This window comes from Phyllobates terribilis, unplaced genomic scaffold (assembly GCF_046119375.1).
Source record: "Phyllobates terribilis strain yellow unplaced genomic scaffold, ASM4611937v1 Scaffold_1__5_contigs__length_1240528914, whole genome shotgun sequence".
In the NCBI taxonomy this organism is placed as follows: Eukaryota; Metazoa; Chordata; class Amphibia; order Anura; family Dendrobatidae; genus Phyllobates; species Phyllobates terribilis.
This window is the reverse complement of record NW_027362761.1, coordinates 318,611,320-318,632,337: the sequence shown is the minus strand read 5'-3', so window position 1 is coordinate 318,632,337 and position 21,018 is coordinate 318,611,320. Positions and strand designations below refer to the sequence as shown.

The 21,018-nt window shown below is 45.7% G+C and overlaps 1 protein-coding gene across 1 annotated transcript in view; it reads left to right on the top strand.

Annotated features, from left to right (window-relative positions):
- The window catches only part of TXNRD2 (thioredoxin reductase 2), a 155,170-nt gene that overhangs the window by 18,785 nt on the left and 115,367 nt on the right, over positions 1-21,018 (top strand). The window contains exons 2-3 of the mRNA XM_073675428.1: positions 5,055-5,123; positions 18,917-18,973. Coding sequence (XP_073531529.1) covers positions 5,055-5,123; positions 18,917-18,973 — 126 coding nt within the window. The remainder of the gene's footprint in view (positions 1-5,054; positions 5,124-18,916; positions 18,974-21,018) is intronic.

Sequence of the window (21,018 nt, the reverse complement as noted above, 5' to 3'; positions counted from 1 at the left end):
ATGGTCACCTCTTTAAATCCAATCTGTGGCACGGGCTGACTATTGCTGGCGATGATACTCAAGTCGTCGTCAGGGTAGCGGGTGATATCCGAGTCATTCCAGTACTGCTTGAAGAGCACGTACGGGATGGTGGTGACCTGTGACCCGGTGTCCAGTAGGGCACTCATAGGAATGCCATCCAGTACCACGGGTAAGACTGGACGTCCTCCCACATATTTGTCGCGCCAGTTCGATGGGCCTGGTGATCTTTTTCCTGGGGGTTGGCCCTCTACCCCAGGTTGTGCCAGTTTAAAGGACAGTACCTTGCCATATGTCCGGGTTGATTGCAGCGGCGGCAGATGGGTCGTCCGTCCTCGTTGTATCGGTCGCTGGGTCTTCCTCTGGCCGGTGGGGTCCTCCTTGGTCGACGCCACGGGATGTCCTCCGGTCCGGATGCCAGCTGGATCTTCCCTGGAGTGGAAACCTGTAAAGACTGCACAGTTCGGGTTAGCGCAGCAACGCTTTTAGCTAGCTCTTGGACCTGATGGTGCAGGTCTGGAGCCGGGTCATTGTTCAAAGCCTGCGCATCAGCTCCCACAGGCCCTGCCGACAAGGGCGCCGTCTCCTGGTAGTAAGTGGTAGTGGGGCGTCTGGGGGTCACAACGCCACCTGGTGCCGGTTCTCGAAGCACCCGGATGGCTCTGTCCTTGAACTGTGCAAATCCCAGATGAGGGTCCTGTAAGGCCATTGCCCGCAACTGGGTTCGGTGGGCATTGCAATATAAACCCTCTATAAATTGTTCAGTCAACAGCCTGTCCTCGTCTCCCACGCCGTCAGGGTCGGTCTGCTTAATGGCTCTCAGGGCCTCTTGTAGGTTCAGGGCATAGTCCCTTATACTCTCATGTGCCCGCTGTTTGCACCCGTAGAATCTAAGCTTGATCTCGGCTGAGGTGCGGGTATCATAGGTGTCCCTCAGCCGGGTTAGTATCCCTGCGACAGTCCTCCCCCCAGGTGGCCAGGAGTTTACCTCCCTTTGGGCTGCCCCGGTTAATTGGGCCACCAGGATGCTCACTTTTTGCTCCTCTGTGAGGGGGTACACCTGGAAGAGGCTATCCAGCTTTTCTCTAAAGTCATGCAGGGTATGTGACTCCCCTGAGTACTGGGGTAGCCAGGCTGCCCTCGGGATATAGGGCATGGTGAAAAGCATGACCGCAACAGCGGCGGCGCTGGCGGGGGTTGAAGCGGTGAAGCTCTCCTCCGTATCCGGCATCCTTCTCCCCCCTAGTGGACCGTGGCCTACCTTGCGATGATCCTTTTCCGTAGGCCGCGGCTCCGCAGTGAATCGTCAGGGTTGAGGACCTTCCGTCGCGCTCCTGTGACGTCGGCGTCTGCTGGGCTCCTTCCAGGACCTTACGCAACGTCCGGACGTGAGGCGGGGCTTCAGTTCTCGCGCGCTTTTGGAGTCCACGCCCCTCTTCTTCCCGCGCGGCGTCTTCAAGATGGCGTCCAACGGCGGGAAAACTCCACGGAAGGCGGGAAGAAGGCTGAAAATGGCGCCGGATGGCGGGAATCTTCACCGATGGCGGGAAGAAGGCTGAAGATGGCGCCGGATGGCGGGAATCTTCACCACTGGTAAGTTTGAACAGTCTTTTTCAGGCACGCAGTACCCAGTGGTTGCGGGCACGAGATCCTGCCGACTACGCCAAAAGTTGACGCGCCCCTGGGCCTGTGTCGCGCTGCGTTGCGCACGCGGGAGCTTACCCGGAGCCGGATCTCTTGAGGGTTGTAGTCTCGTGGCGGTGATCCGGTCCGGGCCCAGGGAGTCAGACTAAGTGGCGCTGTATTAGCGGTAGATGTTGGACGACTACGCCACCCGTTGAGTACAGCTAAGGAGCTGCTGCTGCAGGGCAGACCGCTGAGGCCGGTGGTAGGATTGTGCAGCGTGATAGTATAACCCCCAACGGGAGGGGTATGGCCTCAGGGCAGCCGACGTGGATGATGGGGGTAGCAGGAACCACTCGGAGACGGTACGGTGTAGTTCAGGGTCTTTACTGGTGACAACGATAGACCCTCCCGGAGTACTGGCTAGCGATTGGGGCCTGGTCAGTCCTTGAGCAGATGGGATCTCCCCTGGCCAGGCGGAGTTGTAGGCCTCCCAAACTAACGATACTCTTCTGGCTACCTTGCTAGAAGCGGGTATAAGTAGCCCACGTCCCTGAGTGTACCGTGTGGTGCTCACCCGTATGGCCAGTGACTCGGGGCCTTCTAGTAGCTTCCGCTCCACGACGGCGGTGCTGGTCCCACGCGTGTGACCGTGCCTTCGGGTTTCTGGGCCAGAGGACCTGCAATCCCCTGCCGGTCGGTTTCTGCTGCTGGATAGGAGGGCGAGCTCTGCAGCTGCCAGCCCCTGACTCCTTGTAGCACTGCTCCCACAGAGCTCCTGATGTTCTTTTCCTATAACTGCTTCTCTGTCTCTACTTCTTCTCTACTCACTAACCCTGCCTCAGCCCTAGGTTTATATAGGGGAAGTTCTTCCCCTCCCAGGACTGGGCAGGAGGTGTGGCATGCACAGGATCCCTGACCAAGAGACCTCCCACCTGCTCTCAGACATAACACTGCCGTTACTGTGGAAACCAGACCCCTGGGGTGCCACACATGTGCAAAGCTAAAGATAGATAGATAGTTAGATATGAGGTAAATAGATAGATATATGGGCAGCATGTGGCTCAGTTGTTAGCATTGTTGCTCTGCAGCGCTGGGGTCCTGGGTTCAAATCCCACCAAGGACAACAAGTGAAGCACTAGAGTTGGTGCATCTAATATGATGCCCAACCTCTTGGGCAGCTGTGGGCTGGTATTTTTAGACTGGGAAGGGCCCAATAACCATGGACTTTCCCAGCCTGATAATATCCCCCCACAGCTGTCTGCTTTACCTTTGCTGGTTGCCAAAAATGGGGGGACCCCATGTCATTTTTTTTCATTAATTTATCTATTTATTAGGTTAATACAAGTACAGTAAGCTACACACACAAGCCACTAATTCTATATCTCACGGATATCTACCTATTCTCTATCTTTGCACATCTTTAACACATAAAAATCTGTCATTTCTAATCTGCATTCTATCCCGGTACGTGTCACACGGATGACGCACACAGATGTCACACGGACACACAACACTGATAACACTGGTACTGGTTTTTCTAGCATCGGTAAAATCAGGACGTGAGAAGGGGGCCTTAGATTTAGTGAGGGCCATAGGGATGCAAATAGAATACTCCATATTGCACTGCTGCTGGTGAGGGAGACAAGCACACCTGCATGAGAGTACTGCCATTACAGAGAGGAGCAAAGAGGCTTATTTTTGTGAGTGAAGTATGCTCATAAGATGCAAAGTGTAAGATAGACACACCAGAGGGAGCCCGATGCCAGACTGCGAAGAAAGTAGTCACCACAGAGATGGCGAGGGGATGAGTGCCCGAGTATAAAGGACGGATACACAAGGAGGAATAAGGTTCCCTGCAGCGCAGTTACAGGGCACTGCTAAGTTGCCACAGGGTAACATAGTTTGTTAGTTTTATCTTGAAAGGTATCCTTTAGTATACTGACTACACCAAGGAATTATATAAGCGATCAGCAGATCTCACTGTGAAGCCCTTAAATAATGAGACCTTATACAGCTACATTGACAGAAAGATGAAAAGGTTATGGATCTTGGAATGTGGTAAACTGAAAACTTTTCTTTCTGCGCTACTATTGTGCAAAAGTAATTAAATAGATATATATGCCTCTACATGCACTATACAGTATGGCCACATGTATTGGGACACACTTTGTAGCCTTTGAATTGAGGTTTTTCATTCAGTCCCATTGCCTCGAGTATATAACATCCAGCACGTAGCCATGCAATCTGCATTTAAAAACATTTGTGGTACAATGTCTTGTTCTCAATGACTCAGTTCAGTCCTGTGATAAGATACCGCCGTTGTAATAGGTCGGTTCATGACATTTTTTTTACCTACAATCAACTGTGTGTGGTAGTAATGGAATAGGAAACACAGCAACTCGGCCACGAAGTGACAGACCACGTAAAGTTACAGTGCGTAGTTGGCAAGTTCTGAGGCGCATAGTGCATAAAGTAACTGCAGAGTCCAAATGTCCTCCGGCATTAATATCAGCACATAACCTGTGCACCTGGAGCTTTATGACATGAGTTTCCATGGCTGAGCTGCTACACGGAAGCCTTACAGCACCAAGCATAATGATAAGCTTTGTGAAGAGTGGTATAAAGATGGCCCCATTGGGCTCTGGAGCAGTGGAAACATGTTCTGTGGAGTGATAGAGAACACTTCTCTGTGAGTATAATAGACAAATCTGGGTTTAGTGAACACCAGGAGACTATTACCACCAGGAGACTATTACCATCAGGAGACTATTACCACCAGGAGACTATTACCACCAGGAGATTATTACCACCAGGAGACTATTACCACCAGGAGACCATTGACTACCAGGAGACCATTGACCACCAGGAGACCATTGACCACCGGGAGACCATTGACCACCGGGAGACTATTACCACCAGGAGACCATTGACTACCAGGAGACCATTACCTGTCTGACTGCGTTGTGCCAACTCTAAAGATTGGCACAGAAGGGATAATGGTATGAGGTTGTATTTCAGGAGTTTTCCCAGGCCCGTTAGTTTTCAGTGAAGGGAAATATGAAACACACATGTAGTTTATGAAACATTGCTGCTGTTTCTTTACAGTATTTCTCCCCACACCCGTGGCCCTCACTGTCACCTGTGCATAAAGCTAGAACACAGCCCTTTGTACTTGCACAGTGGGTGGTGAGGGGCGCTGCTTATAGAAAGTGAGCCACAGGCACCTTGGTGTATGGGGAATCACTGTACGTCTATATACTTACAAGTCATTATGTGCTGGCACACGGAGCCATAGGGAACTATATGTGACTGTAATGCAAACCGCTCTGTCATACTCTTGCATAACATTTTTGTTTTTAGTAGAAAAATATACCTTTTTTTGTGTAATTGATCTTTTCTTTTTTTCACAGCCATTCATTTTGATTATGACTTGCTCGTGATTGGCGGAGGCTCTGGAGGTCTTGCATGCGCTAAAGAAGGTATGAGTTTATCAGAATATCTGCAACCTGTAACCTTGTATAATGTTACATAATTAAAAGCTGTAGCCACATTTGACACACAAAAATGATTTTTGCATATGTTAGTGGTTACCTTTCGTTAGTAAAATTGTACTGTTTCAGTCTGCAATCTTGTTTCCTTCATTTATCTTCATACTCTCTGATAGGCAGTTTACAGCATGATCAAAGAATCAGATTTTACTGTTGTGGGAGTGTCTTTCCCAGTAATATAGGCTGGATGAGATCTGTGTAAATCCAGGTTGCTGCTGTCTTCATTTGTGTCATATATCAGCACAACACCAATATTGTAGTTTTCTCTCCATGCACCTTCCTTCCCGTCTGTAGTCTGATTTCTGTGCTCTCCAAGATACTTTCTTCCCTATCCACTGCAGATCTGTGTACAACCCCTCCCTCCTGCTATGTCCAAGGATGAAATCAGACATCCCTGAAGCGCGGTCTGTGTACGGACTGTGATTTATGGACTGGCTGCGGGCCTCCCGACCTGAACTCAACAGACTGATATATGCCTATTAGGCTGTGAATTTTAGGCCAGAGGACCCGCGGTCCGTCCATGCATCACAGTCCGTGCACAGACCATGTTTCATGTACGTCTGAATTCACCCTAACACTGGGAGAAAGGAGTGAAAACTTTAAGAGTAAATAAACTTTTGACTTATTTTTTAGACTCTTTAATTGGTGGGGGTCCGGGCCACTCAAAAGACATCTGAGAAGTGTGCAGCTCAGGAGTCGAGAACTTGAAGTTCCTTGCTGAATGAGCACACAGAATTGCATACAGATTCAATAGAAAGCCTATAATATTCTGTTGAATCTGTACCCCATTCTGTGCGCTCACTCGGATTGGAATTATGTTCTCCTGCCTCCCAAGCTGTGTACGAAAGTAGAAATAGGGGTCTTTTGAGCAATTTGTTGGAGTCTTGGGAACCGTATCGAACTGCAGGTACAACCTCAATTACGAAACATTTTGGGACACTGTGTAAAAAGTAAAGAAAACAAGAATGCAATGATTTGGAAATCTCTTACAGCTATGTTTCATCCACAACAGAACATGGAACACAGATCAAAAGTTGAAAGTTAGACAATTTTCCATTTCAAGTGAAAAAATTAACTGAATTGGAAATTAATGACAGCAACACGTCTCAAAAAGGTTAGAGCAGGGTTAAGAAAGGGCTCGAAAAGTAAGTGGTACTAATAAAAAACAGCTGAAAGGTCAATTTTCAGCTACAGTGGGTACGGAAAGTATTCAAACCCCTTTAAATTTTTCACTCTTTGTTTCATTGCAGCCATTTGGTAAATTCTAAAAAGTTCATTTTTTTTTCTCATTAATGTACAGTCTGCACCCCATCTTGGCTGAAAAAAACAGAAATGTAGACATTTTTTGCAAATTTATTAAAAAAGAAAAACTGAAATATCACATGGTCATAAATATTCAGACCTTTTGCTCAGTATTGAGTAGAAGCATCCTTTTGAGCTAGTGGAGCCATGAGTCTTCTTGGGAATGATGCAACAAGTTTTTCACACCTGGATTTGGGGATCCTCTGCCATTCTTCCTTGCATATCCTCTCCAGTTCCGTCAGGTTGGAGGGTGAACGTTGGTGGACATCCATTTTCAGGTCTCTCCAGAGATGCTCAATTGGGTTTAGGTCAGGGCTCTGGCTTGGCCAGTCAAGAATAGTCACAGAGTTGTTCTGAAACCACTCCTTTGTTATTTTAGCTGTGTGCTTAAGGTCATTGTCTTGTTGGAAGGTGAACCTTCGGCCAAGTCTGAGGTCCAGAGCACTCTAGAAGAGGTTTTCATCCAGGATATCTCTCTACTTGGCCGCATTCATGTTTCCTTCAATTGCAACCAGTCGTCCTGTCTCTGTTGCTGAAAAACACCCCCATAGCATGATGCTGCCACCACTATGTTTCACTATTGGGATTGTATTGGGCAAGTGATGAGCAGTGCCTGGTTTTCTCCACACATACCGCTTAGAATTATCACCAAAAAGTTCTATCTTCGTCTCATCAGACCAGAGAATCTTATTTCTCATAGTCTGGGAGTCCTTCATGTGTTTTTGAGCAAATTCTATTCAGGCTTTCATATGTCTTGCACTGAGGAGAGGCTTCTGTCGGGCCACTCTGCCGTAAAGGTCCGACTGGTGGAGGGCTGCAGTGATAGTTAACTTTGTGGAACTTTCTCCCATCTCCCTACTGCATCTCTGGAGCTCAGTCACAGTGATCTTTGGGTTCTTCTTTACCTCTCTCACCAAGGCTCTTCTCCAACGATTGCTCAGTTTGGCTGGACGGCCAGGTCTAGGAAGACTTCTGGTGGTCCCAAACTTCTTCCATTTAAGGATTATGGAGGCCACTGTGATCTTAGGAACCTTGAGTACTGCAGAAATTCTTTTGTAACCTTGGCCAGATCTGTGCCTTGCCACAATTCTGTCTCTGAGCTCCTTGGGCAGTTCCTTTGAGCTCATGATTCTCATTTGGTCTAACATGCACTGTGTGCTGTGAGGTCTTATATAGACAGGTGTGTGACTTTCCAAATCAAGTCCTATCAGTTTAATTAAACACAGCTGGACTCCAGTGAAGGAGTAGAACCATCTCAAGGAGGATCACAAGGAAATGGATAGCATGTGAATTAAATATGAGTGTCTGAGCAAAGGGTCTGAATACCTATGACCATGGGATATTTCAGTTTTAATTCTTTAATAAATTTGCAAAAATTTCTACATTTCTGTTTTTTTTCAGTCAAGATGGGGTGCAGAGTGTACATTAATGAGAAAGAAAAATGAACTTTTTAGAATTTACCAAATGGTTGCAATGAAACAAAGAGTGAACAATTTAAAGGGGTTTGAATACTTTCTGTACCCACTGTAAGTCACATGACTCTATAAAAAGAGCCATGTTAGAGAGGCAGAGTCTCTCAGCAACAAAGATAGTCAGAGGTCACCATCAGTGAACAACTGCATCTAAAAAGTGTGTATCAATTTCAGAAAAATGATCTTCAATGTAAAATTGAAAAGACCAAATATCCCAACATCTGTAGCATGTGATATAATCAAAAGTCAAAAAATTAAGTGATTCTGGCGAAATCCATGTGGACAAGGCTATTAGTCAATATTGGATGTTTTGAGCTACAGGCCTTGAAGCGGCACTGCATTAAAAGCAGGTATTGTTCGGTCGTGCAAATCACTATATGGAGTTAGGAATATTTCCAAAAATCATTGTCTGGGAACACAGTATGCTGTGCAATCCACAAATACATGTTCAAGCTGTATCATGGAAAAGAGAAGCTATATACAACCCCTGGCAAAAATTATGGAATCGCCGGGCTCGAGGGTGTTCATTCAGTTGTTTAATGTTGTTGAAAAAAAGCAGATCACAGACATGGCACAAAACTAAAGTCATTTCAAATGGCAACTTTAGGGCTTTAAGAAACACTAAAAGAAATCAAGATAAAAAATGTGGTACTCAGTAAGGGTAATTTTTTTCAGACCCAGCAGAGGGAAAAAATTATGGAATCACTCAATTATGAGGGAAGAATTATGGAATCATGAAAAACAAACACACAAAAGAACACTCCAATAAATCACTAGTATTTTGTTGCACCACCTCTGGCTTTAATAACAGATTGCAGTCTCTGAGGCATGGACTTAATGAGTGATAAACAGTACTCTTCATCAATCTGACTCCAACTTTCTCTGATTGCTGTTGCCAGATCAGCTTTGCAGGTTGGAGCCTTGTCATGGACCATTTTCTTCAACTTCCACCAAAGATTTTCAATTGGATTGAGATCCGGACTATTTGCAGGCCATGACATTGACCTTATGTGTCTTATTTCAAGGAATGTTTTCACAGTTTTTGCTCTATGGCAGGATGCATTATCATCTTGAAAAATGATGTCATCATCCCCAAACATCCTTTCAATTGATGGGATAAGAAAACTGTCTAAAATATCAATGTAAACTTGGGCATTTATTGAAGATGTAATGACAGCCATCTCCCCAGTGCCTTTACCTGACATGCAGCCCCATATCATCAATGACTGTGGAAACTTGCATGTTCTCTTCATGCAGTCATCTTTATAAATCTCATTGGAATGGCACCAAACAAAAGTTCCAGCATCATCACCTTGCCCAATGCAGATTTGCGATTCATCACTGAATATGACTTTCATCCAGTCATCCACAGTCCACGATTGCTTTTCCTTAGCCCATTGTAACCTTGTTTTTTTCTGTTTAGGTGTTAATGATGGCTTATGTTTAGCTTTTCTGTATGTAAATCCCATTTCCTGTAGGCGGTTTCTTACAGTTCGGTCACAGACATTGACTCCAGTTTCCTCCCATTCATTCCTCATTTGTTTTGTTGTGCATTTCCTGTTTTGGAGACATATTGCTATAAGTTTCCGGTCTTGACACTTTGATGTCTTCCTTGGTCTACCAGTATGTTTGCCTTTAACAATATTCCCATGTTGTTTGTATTTGGTCCAGATTTTAGACACAGCAGACTGTGAACAACCAACATCTTTTGCAACATTGCGTGATGATTTACCTTCTTTTAAGAGTCTGATAATCCTCTCCTTTGTATCAATTGACATCTCTTGTGTTGGAGCCATGATTCATGTCAGTCCACTTGGTGCAACAGCTCTCCAAGGTGTGATCACTCTTTTTTTAGATGCAGACTAACGAGCAGTTCTAGTTAGATGCAGGTGTTAGTTTTGGAAATGAAAATTTACCGGGTGATTCCATAATTTTTTCCTCAGAATTGAGTGATTCCATAATTTTTTCCCTCTGCTTGGTCTGAAAAAAATTACCCTTACTGAGTACCGCATTTTTAATCTTGATATCTTTTAGTGTTTCTTAAAGCCCTAAAGTTGCCATTTGAAATTACTTTAGTTTTGTGCCATGTCTGTGATCTGCTTTTTTTCAACAACATTAAACATCTGAATGAACATCCTCCGTGCCCGGTGATTCCATAATTTTTACCAGTGGTTATATCAACACAATCCAGAAACACTGCTGTCTTATCCAGGCCAAAGCTCATTTAAAATGGTCTGAGGCAAAATGGAAAACTGTTGTGAATAAAGTATGGCTATAAGAGATTCTACATTTTAGACAGCGTCCCAACTTTTTTAGACTTAGGTTATGTGCCCACGATGCAGAAATGAAGCGGAAAATTTCCATGCGTTTTTGACATGCGGAATTGCCATGCGTTTTACTAATGCGTTTTTACTAAACGCACAAATAATGGACATGCTACGGATTTTTCCACACATAAAATCCGCTGCGGAAAATTCCGCAGCATGGGCACAGACATGCGGATTGTCATTGGGGACCATGGGCACGTATTACCAAACGTTTTTCAAGCGTTTCCGCAGCAGAAATTCCGCAGCAAAAACGCATCGTGGGCACATAGCCTTAAGGTTGTAATTAAAGGGCCTAAAGAAGATAAAAAAAGTTAAAAGTTTAGTTACTGTTTAATTTTGCATTTAGGAAGCAAGTGAACAATAGATACGAGTACAAATTCTGTACAAAGTTGTACATAACCCACAATGCCACACCAATGTCTTTCTGGTGTGACTGTAACCTGAGGCCCTTTCATGCCTGATTTTGCACAGTGTACCTTTTACCCCATCGCAGATATGAGGATCCGAACTAATAACATCATGGTTGTACCAGGATTTATGCACATTATATTGGGTTTAAAAACACATCAATAGTGCATCAAAAGTATATATATATAATTTCTTAAGGGGAACCAGTGAAGTCGTTTTCGCCTGTTAAGCCATCACTACTACCATATTAGTTGACTTCTGTACTTTTTAAAGCTGTGTGTATTAGTCCAAGCTGAAAGAAAAAAAAATAAGGACCCATCACCAAATACAAATTAGCTGCCTATAGGCAAGAAGGCGAGGAAGTTGTACAAACAAGTCAAACTGGACATGACCTACTCACTTTGACCTGATGTACAGTGGTGTTTGAAAGTTTGTGAACTCTGCTGAATTTTCCATATTTCGTCATACATATTGCCTGCAATTACATCAGATTTTTACACTTCTAAGATAAAGAGAACAAAGTCAAACAAGTGAGTCAAAAATGTTTGTCTTTATCTTTTTTTATTGAGGAATATCCATATATCACATGTCAGTGAGTGGCAAAAGTATGAGAACTAGTGATGAGCAAGCACTAAAATGCTCGGGTGCTCGATGCTCGGGTCGAGCACATTGGAATACTCGGGTGCTGAACCCAAGCAACAAGCCCAATGTAAGTCTATGGGAAACTCGAGCATTTTTCAGGCGGCTCCCCCCCCGGCGGTCTGCAGAGGGCCTAAAAATTGCCCAAATCGATGGGAACAGTTCTCAAATGACATGGGGACAGCATGAGGAAGACCCCTGGAAGCATTTCTGACTCCCAGGTCACTTCTGTCAGCAACGTTGTCAGAGGTATTATGCCACTTTTACGGACTCAGAATAAAACATACCAAAACGAAACCAAAATGGATTTTCCTTGGAAATATGTTAAGGAACATCCTTTCCAGGGTAATGACTTGTATATAAAGCAAAATAAATAACCAAAAACAAAAATGCTCCTCCACACCTTGGGCTATGTTCACACGTAGCGTTTTTGATGCGGTTTTTTCACTTTTGCATTGCTTTCAACCGTGACAAATGCATTCACCAGGAAATGTCATTTTAACATTTTACAACCTTATCTTTCCATGTGGTGTGTGAGATATCATCAGACACATCGTGTTTCATTTATGAAGGAGGGACTCTGAAAGTCACAAAGCCTATTTTTATAGGGCCATCAGGCGGCCTTTACTATTCTTAAAGGGCCAGCATTCGGCCCTCACTATTCTTAGAGAGCCATCAGCCGGCTATGTTTTATTGTTCCCATTACTAAAGAGTGGGTCTCCTATGCTGTTATTGCGTATGCAGTGAGTGGCAGGGCTGCCCAAAATTTGGACGCACCCCAATACCACTTTGAAAATTTGGATGCACCCCAGTACCCATTTGAAGAGACTGAGAGGAGGGCCTCCTGAAAACAATGTTCCCATTATTAGGAAGTGGGTCTCCCATTGTGTTTGCCTATGCAGTGAATGCAAGGGTTGTCAAAAATTTGGAGGCACTCCAATGCCCCTTGGAAGAGACGTAGAGGGCCTCATGAAAAAATGTTCCCATTATTAGGAAGTGGGTCTCCGATAGTGTTGACCTATACAGTGAATGCAAGGGCTGCCAAAAATTGGGAGGCACTCCAATGCCCCTTGGAAGAGACGTGGAGGAGGGCCTGATAAAAATTTTTTCCCATTAGAAAGGAGCTGGCCTCCTATACTTGTAATGCCCATGCACTAAGTGTATGGGCTGACAAACATTTACCCCTGGGGGGTATACATGAACATACTGTATAACATTTTTTTTTTTTACAGGCATCATAAACACCCTTTAAAAAAATTATGTGGGTGTTGCATCACGGACCACCGTCACCCTGGTGATATGGTGGTGGAGGATGAGGAGAAAGCGCAGACATGAGCAAATAGCCAAAATCAGGAAGCGTATACCCATGTCTGGGTGTGAAAAGGTGCATGGGAATACACCTCCCAAGAAAAGACACTGGATTTACGCTGCTATCATTCGGTGGTGTTGAGAAGTCTGGCCCAATCCAGCCTTTGTTCATTTTTATAAGAGTCAGCCTGTCAGCATTTTCAGTTGACAGGCGGATGCGCTTATCAGTTATAATTCCACCAGCAGCACTAAAAACCCGCTCTGATAAAACGCTGGCGGCAGAGCAGGCCAGGACCTCCAAGGCATAGAAAGCCAGTTCATTCCATGTATTCAGCTTGGATACCCAATAATTATAAGGCACAGAGGAATCATGGAGGACGTTGGTACGGTCGGCAAGGTACTCCCTCAGCATCTTCCCAAACTTTGCACTCCTTGTGAGCGTACCTCGCGCCTCAGGGCTTGTGCGATGGGAGGGGCTGAGAAAATTCTCACAGAACTTTGACAGTGTTCCCTTGCCTCTGCTGGATTGAAGTTGTGTCTCTCTCGCCTATACTCCTTGGTTGTCCAACGAAGTGTGACCTCTGCCGCCAGCGTTTTCAGATGGGAATTTTTTTTTAATAGTATCGTAACAAGGGCCTTCTGGTACAGCCCCATTTTTGTAGACCTGTCCGCCTCAGGAATAAGAGATATAAAGTTCTCCTTGTAGCGTGGGTCTAGAAGTGTCACCAACCAGTAATGACTGTCACCCAAAATTTTGAGAACGCGAGGGTCATGGGAAAGGCAGCATAACATAAACTCATCCATGCGTGCCAGACTACTAACAGGCAAGACTTCCGTGTCCTCACCAAGAGGATGACTGACCATGCTCTCCTCCTCCTCCTTTTTGTACTCTGGCCATCCACGCTGAACAGACGGTGTTACGGATCCGGGTGGTGGAACCTCTGTGCTGCGGTGCAAGGAGGGACCAGAGGGGCGTAACTAGGTATCAACTCGGACTGACCAAGGTCGCACGGCGGCTCAATCGACTCCGTGAACCAGGGAAGGACCGAGCAGAGGGACCAGGTGCTACTCTGGGCCAGTCCTTGTATGAGAGCAGGTGACTCCCATGGGTCAGAAGGCAGGGACTGACCGGTACAGCAGATGAGCATGGCTGGCAGGCTGACGGGTGATCCGGGTGGACGGACTGGCAGACACCACGGGTAACTGGCAGGAGCCTCCAGGTAGGCAAGCTGGTAGACACGGCAGGTAACTGGTACATTCTCCGGGTAGGCAGGCTAGCCTGGTCCATAGACAGATGGGCGGGTTTGGACCGTAGGCTGACCGTTGGGCTGGAGCGTGTACTTGGCTGGCGGACTGGACTGGTAGTCAGCCTGGCGGACTGGACTGGTAGTCAGGCTGCAGCGGGACCTGAGGGCTGAAGCAGAGTAAGTACACAGAGCTACAACCTTGCACGGGCACCTCCATTTTGGAGGAGGTGCCTTTTATATGAGAAGTCCTCCGGCCATTGGCCGGGGACTCCTTAGGACGGCGCACGCGGCCCCTTTAAGAGAGAGGGAGCGCGCGCGCCGTAAACACAGTGCCCGGGAAGCTGCGCGCGCCGGCAGCAGCAGGAGAGCCGTAAGACGCCGGGCCAGGAGCGCGGCGGTAAGGGGGACGGCGTCTCTGCCTGTCAGGAGGCAGAGACGCCGTTGCTACAAACGGTATGGCAGCTGTGCAGGTAGTACTGTCTATAGCGCATGAAACTAGCTCCTGTTCTTCCTCCTCCTCCTCTTCCTCATTGTCCCCCAATCCACGTTGGGATGAGATGAGGCTTGGCTGTGTGTAATCACCCTGTATGGTTCCTTGCTCCATCTCATCATGCTCCGCCTGCAATGCATCCTCTTTGATTGTGAGCAGAGAGCGTTTCAGAAGACAGAGAAGCGGGATGGTGGCGCTATTTATGGCATCATCATCTCCGCTCACCATCTTGGTGGAGTCCTCAAAGTTTTGGAGGATGGTACATATGTCTGACATCCATGTCCACTCCTGAGGTCTTATGTGTGGAGTCTGAACTGAATACCGACGGCTTTGTTGATGCTGGTAGTCAAAAACTGCCCTCTTCTGCACACAAATCCTTCCCAACATCTGCAGTGTAGAGTTCCAACGCGTGGGGACATCACACACCAGTCTGTGAGCCTGAAGCTGCAAAAGCTGCTGAAACACGGCAAGGGCGGCGGAAGCTGTAGGTGACTTTCTCAAATGGGCACACAGGCGGCGTACTTTAACAAGCAGATCCGGCAGCTCCAGGTAGGATTTGAGAAACCGCTGAACCACGAGGTTAAGTACATGGGCCAGGCATAGTACGTGTGTGAGCTCGCCTCGCCTCAGAGCCGCCACCAGGTTCCGGCCATTGTCACACACGACCATTCCTGGCTGTAGGTTCAGCGGTGTGAGCCACAGATCTGCCTGCTCTTTCAGAGCTGTCCACAACTCTTCAGCATTGTGCAGTTTTTTACCTAAGCATATTAGCTTCAGCACAGCCTGTTGCCGCTTGGCCGAGGCAGTGCTGCAGTGCTTCCAGCTTGCGACTGATGTGGTCATTTCGGAGATGGAGGCTGAAGAGGAGGAGGCGGCTGAGGAGGATGAGGTGCAGGAGCTGTAGACCGTGGAGGCAACCCTGATTGACCTAGGGCCCGCAATCCTTGGACGTGTTCCATCCCAAGGTCTGACTGGGTCCCGGCTTCCACTATGTTAACCCAGTGTGCCGTCAGCGAGATGTACCTTCCCTGCCCACAAGCACTTGTCCACGTGTCCGTGGTTAGGTGAACTTTCCCGGTAACTGCATTGTTGAGGGCACGGCTAATATTTTGGGACACGTGCTTGTGTAATGCGGGGACGGCACACCGGGAGAAATAGTGGCGGCTGGGGACTGAGTACCGAGGGACAGCCGCCGCCATCAGGTTGTGGAATGCTTCCGTCTCCACGAGCCTAAAAGGCAACATTTCGAGCACAAGCAGTCGTGAAATGTGAGAATTTAGTAGTGTGGCCTGTGGGGCGCTGGATACGTATTTGTGCTTGTGTTCCAAGGACTGGGGTATGGACAACTGAATGCTGCGCTGGGACAAGGACATGGACGTGCTTCCTGATGCTGCTACTTGAGAGTGTGCAACGACAGGTGCAGGGCAGGAGGCATCTTCGCATGCACCATGGACAGGGGATTGGCTTGCATCACAACAGCTGAAGAAGCAATGGTGCCACCTGCAGACACTGTTCCTGGACCCTGGGGTTCGACCCACAAAGTCTGGTGCTTTTCTGCCATGTTCCTGATCATGCTGGTGGTGGTCAGGCTGCTAGTTTTGCCACCCCTGCTGATGCTGTCCTGGCAGGTGGTGCAAATGGCCTTTTTGGGGGTTATCGGCAGAGTCTTTAAAAAACAACCAGACTCAAAGACCTAACAGTTGTACTGGCAACTTCCTTCGTGTTGGTGTTATGGGGAACGGTTGCTGCCTTCTGTCTTTGGCCACCACACTGCTTCTTCCTGCCTGTTGGGGTGCTGTGCCTCCCTCCCCCTATGTGCTGCTGTCCTCGCTCTGCATGTCCTCCTGCCAGGTTGGGTCAGTTACTATATCATCCACCCCCTCATCTTCCACTTCCGCACCCTGGTTCTCCTCCTGACTTTCTGGCAATTGTGTTTCATCATCGTCCACCTCTTGTGACACTTTCCCACCATCGCCTTCGTGTGACCGTGGCTGCTCAAATATTTGGGCATCGCTACATACGATCTCCTCTTGCCCCGCTTCAAGTGGACCGGGCGAGAGGCCCGAATCTATAAATGGAAAAGTGAACAGCTCCTCAGAGTGTCGTAGTGTGGGATCATTTGTCTCCGGGCACTCAGCATGGTGGGAGGAAGGAGGATCAGGGTGAGGAATATGCGGTCCAGACTCACGGCTACTGAGACTTGACCGTGTGGAAGACAGGGTGGTGGTGGTGGCTAAGTGACTGGAAGCATTATCCGCTATCCAACCAACAACCTTTTGACACTGCTCTGGGTTCAATAGTGGTGTGCAGCGGTCCCCTAGGAATTGGGACAGGAAGGTCGGGTGGGAAGATGTGGGTGTTTGTTGTGGCACAATTTCATCTTGCCCACGGCCTTGTCCTCGGCCTCTGCATGCACCATCACCATCACGTCCAGTTCCCCGTGCCTTGCCCATTTTAAATGGAGGACAATATCTTCCACGCTTACTACAAATGACTGAATTTGGAACGAACTTATATGTGATCCGCGTGATGGAGAAAACACAGTTGTAAATACCTGGCCTGTAGGTAACTATTTTGAACAGCAATCTGGTGTCAATTGCTTCACTGACACACTGAAACAAATTTTTAATGGAGGTCAGAAATGGCAGTATTTTCTGAAAACGTATATGTGATCCGTGTGACGGAGAAAACACAGTTTTAAATAGCTGGATTTTTAGCGCTGTAATATGGAAAGGACCTGGCTGTATTCTGCAGTGCCACCAAGCAATGGCGCAGAAAAACGGTGTTCTCTGGATTGCTTTTTAAGCAAATAATGAGGATTAAGATCCAAAAAAAAGTATTCCTGGCCCCTGAGACCTGGGCCTATGTCTAGAAATATCTAACAGCAGCAGAAGGCAGAACTGGAATGGAGCCTCTTGTGCTATATCCACTGCAGTCTGCTATATACACTGCCTGCCTGCCTATATACACTGCCTGCTTGATATCTCTGCAGATGGATTAGTTAGTCCTCAAAAGGACTGTTTGTTAAGATGGATATGTGTAATGTATGGGTTTTCTCCCTACACTACCTAATACACAAGCAAATCTCTCCCTAGCTCAGCAGCACCTCTCCTTACTCTGCCTGGTTCCGGAGTGACTGTGACGAGCACAGCGGTGCCAGGTCTGATATAGACCTGATGACGCTGTGTCGGCCAGCCAATCGCTGTAATGCCACAACCACCATGGCTGCAGCATTACAATGAGTGACAGGTAATCCCTGCATGTTGATTGGCGCTCTAAATAGCGCCAAACATGCAGGTAGGGGACCCAAGCATCTGCCCAAGCATCTCGCAAGTACTCACCAAGCTCCGAGCATCTCGAGTACTGAGATGCTCGGGCGAGTACCGAGTACTTGCGAGAATGCTCGCTCATCACTAATGAGAACCTTTGCTTTTAGTATCTGGTGTGACCCCCCCCCCCCCCTTGTGCAGCAATAATTACATCTAAATGTTTCCGGTGATTCTTGATTAGATCTGCACCTCAACTTGGAGGAATTTTAGTCCAATTCTCCCTACAAAACAGCTTCAACTCTGATATGTTGGTGGTTTTCTCGCATGAACTTCTCGCTTCAGGTCCTTCCGCAACATTTTTTTTGGTGGGATTATGGTCTAGACTTTGGTTGCTTAGAGTTTACCTTGGGTTCCTTTGGAATCACGCAGACTATTATACACCTTTCTCTTGCAGGGATTTTTCTTGGTCGACCACTCCTTGGGAGGGTAATAATAGTCTTGAATTTCCTTTCTTTTTACATAGTCTATATAACTGTGGATTGAAGGACGCCAAACCATTTAGAGATGGTTTAGCAACCTTTTGCAGCCTTGTGAGCACTGACAACTCTTCTGAGGTCTTTAGAAATCCCTTTTGTTAGATAGATCCCTGCTCTTTAAATAAATCAGGCTGCCCACTCACAACTGATTGTCATTTAATTGATTGAAAATGCCAGAGTCTAATTTCAACTTCAAATTATCTGCTAATCCTAAAGGTTTTTCTTCAATAAAAAATGGAAGGCTAATATTTTTGACACGTGTTTGATTTTTACAATTTTTTTATTTACTTTTAGGATTTGTATGAAAATCTGGCATGGTTTTTGGTCAAATTTATGCAGAAATATGGAAAGTCTGACGGGTTCACAAACTTTGAAGCACCACTTTACATCAGTGAGGATAGGCTATATCATCCCAACATACAAATTGGTACACAGATTTGCTCCATAGAGGCTTGTAAACCTGACAAGCAATAAAATCCCTATTCACATGGATTGGAATTGGCACTGATTCTGTATTTCTATTCAGTATCCGCTACATGTGAATACAGCCTATATATTTTAGCACTTTCACTAAAAGCCTATTGGTAATAAAAGGTTATTCAGCCTTTTTCTCATTGTTCTGTTCTAAATCTATTATAAGCATCTCTGTTTGCGGTCATGAAATGGAAACATTCAGAGGATTGCTGGTGTTCTTGTTGCTCTGACAATCATTGTTTTTATTCTCAGCTGCCCAATTTGGAAAGCGAGTTGCAGTATTTGATTATGTAGCACCATCACCACAAGGTATGAACAGTTAGTAGCTTGACCTTAAAATATGTGTGTACAGTGTATAATTTAGCATGTTTTATGCATTTAACCTATTGAGAACAGGTCATTTTTTGTGAGTGGTTATGCTTAATTTATACATTGGGGATCAGAACTCGTCCAACCCTGCTGAGATAAATCACTACTGGGGACTGGTGCATTTAGCCTATACATAATACATTTCTGACTGCCTTTTGCCACCACTATGGGGTTCTTGCTGCATAACTATTGCTATTCCTCGTTCTTACTGAAAGGGAAGGTGCCATCAATTTTTTTTTTCCAACAATTGAAAGAATTTTAAGTATTAATGTTTTAATTTTTTTAAAAAATATTATTTGTTTTTAATGAAATAAAATATAAAAATAATTTAAAAAGGTTCGGTATTTCCACTTTTAAACACTAGGGGGGAGCAGCTGCTGAAATTTGCCATGAAAATCTAGTGTACAACTAGCTCACATTACGACTGCAGTTAATATGGGCTGGATCTGCTCTCGTGTGTGATATCGCTCCCCTCCTCCCTTTCTGAGTGTTTGTAACATGATAAGAAAGAATGAAGTTTAGGATCACAGTGTGGAGCCATTTTGTTGGTGACTGCCAGTGATACTGACAAGTACAGTGTCACCGAAGACGCTGATTCTGTTAGATGGTGCCACTCGCTGTATCATAAGCTGGGGTTAGATACTACAAGTGTAACACGTTTGTGATTAGATACGCTTAGAGTAACACGCTGAGATTTTTATTTATTTTACTCACTTATATAGCGCCATTAATTCCACAGCGCCTTACAGACATTATTATCACTGTCCCCATTGGGGCTCACAATCTAAATTCCCTATCAGTATGTCTTTGGAGTGTGGGAGGTAACACTGGTCAACAAATGTAAATTTTTTTCTGTTTCCTGTTTTAAAATATGTTGTCTTTGTGTATTTTGAGACGCTGATTTCAGAAATGTAATCAGAATTTCTGCAGCATGTACCATTTCCGAGATATTTTCATTTTACGATTATAATGATAAGGACTGTACATAGTGCATAATAAATTGGCACTTATATTAAACTTTTTATTTCAGAAGTGTATTTTTGGTAGAAATAACCAATGAAATTCATAATATGGACTCTCTTTATTATAATATACAGCACTTAAGCCCTTTATAATCATGCATTGCATTATTTGTGCACTCTCAGGCATGCCCAGACACAACTGTCAGACTTTGGTCTACAGTATTTTCCAAGTAGCATTATATAATAGCAGCAGTAACGACTCTGTAGTCTTCATGTGTTTTTCTGTTTTGCAGAAAATTTCATAAGGAGCAAAACTGTTTAATAAGTAACGAGTTGCAGAATGTCACAATAGCAGTGACCTCTTTTGTTATATACGTGGAGATTATACCCTTAAAGCCCAGAAAAGGAGTATAACTGCATTTGTTAAGAAGGCGTATGAGTTATATTTTGGATGAAAAACTGGTGACCAAGGCAGAGCATGGGCTCCTCCTCATATATGCTGCTCATCTTGCGCTACGAGTTTGAGGTCTTGGCTGAAGGGTGTGCGACCATTGATGCCGTTTGCCATTCCAATGATCTGGAGGGAGCAGAGGGAGCAGAAGGACCATATAACTGATTGTTACTTCTGTATGACAAATGTATCCGGTTTTTCTTCTAAGAACAGGAGGTCTATTGAATATCCCAACCTTGCTTCTGCAATTAGACCAGTGGCGCACAATAAAAGTCTGCCAGTTCCAAAACCACCGCCAGTATGGAGAGTAGAAGATGACGATGAAATGACGGTTGATTCATTAGAGATGGAAGCTGCTGCTGATTCAGATTTCGAACCATCAATATCAACTGCTCCACGCTTAATATCTCAAGCAAGACTCAACAATCTGGTCAGAGATTTGGGTTTATCAAAGAGTCAGGCAGAACTTCTTGGATCAAGGTTGCAAGGGTAGAATCTGTTGCAACCAGGTACAAAAATGTCAGTATTTCGCAGTTGTCATGAAGATTTGACCAAATATTTCAGTCAAGCTA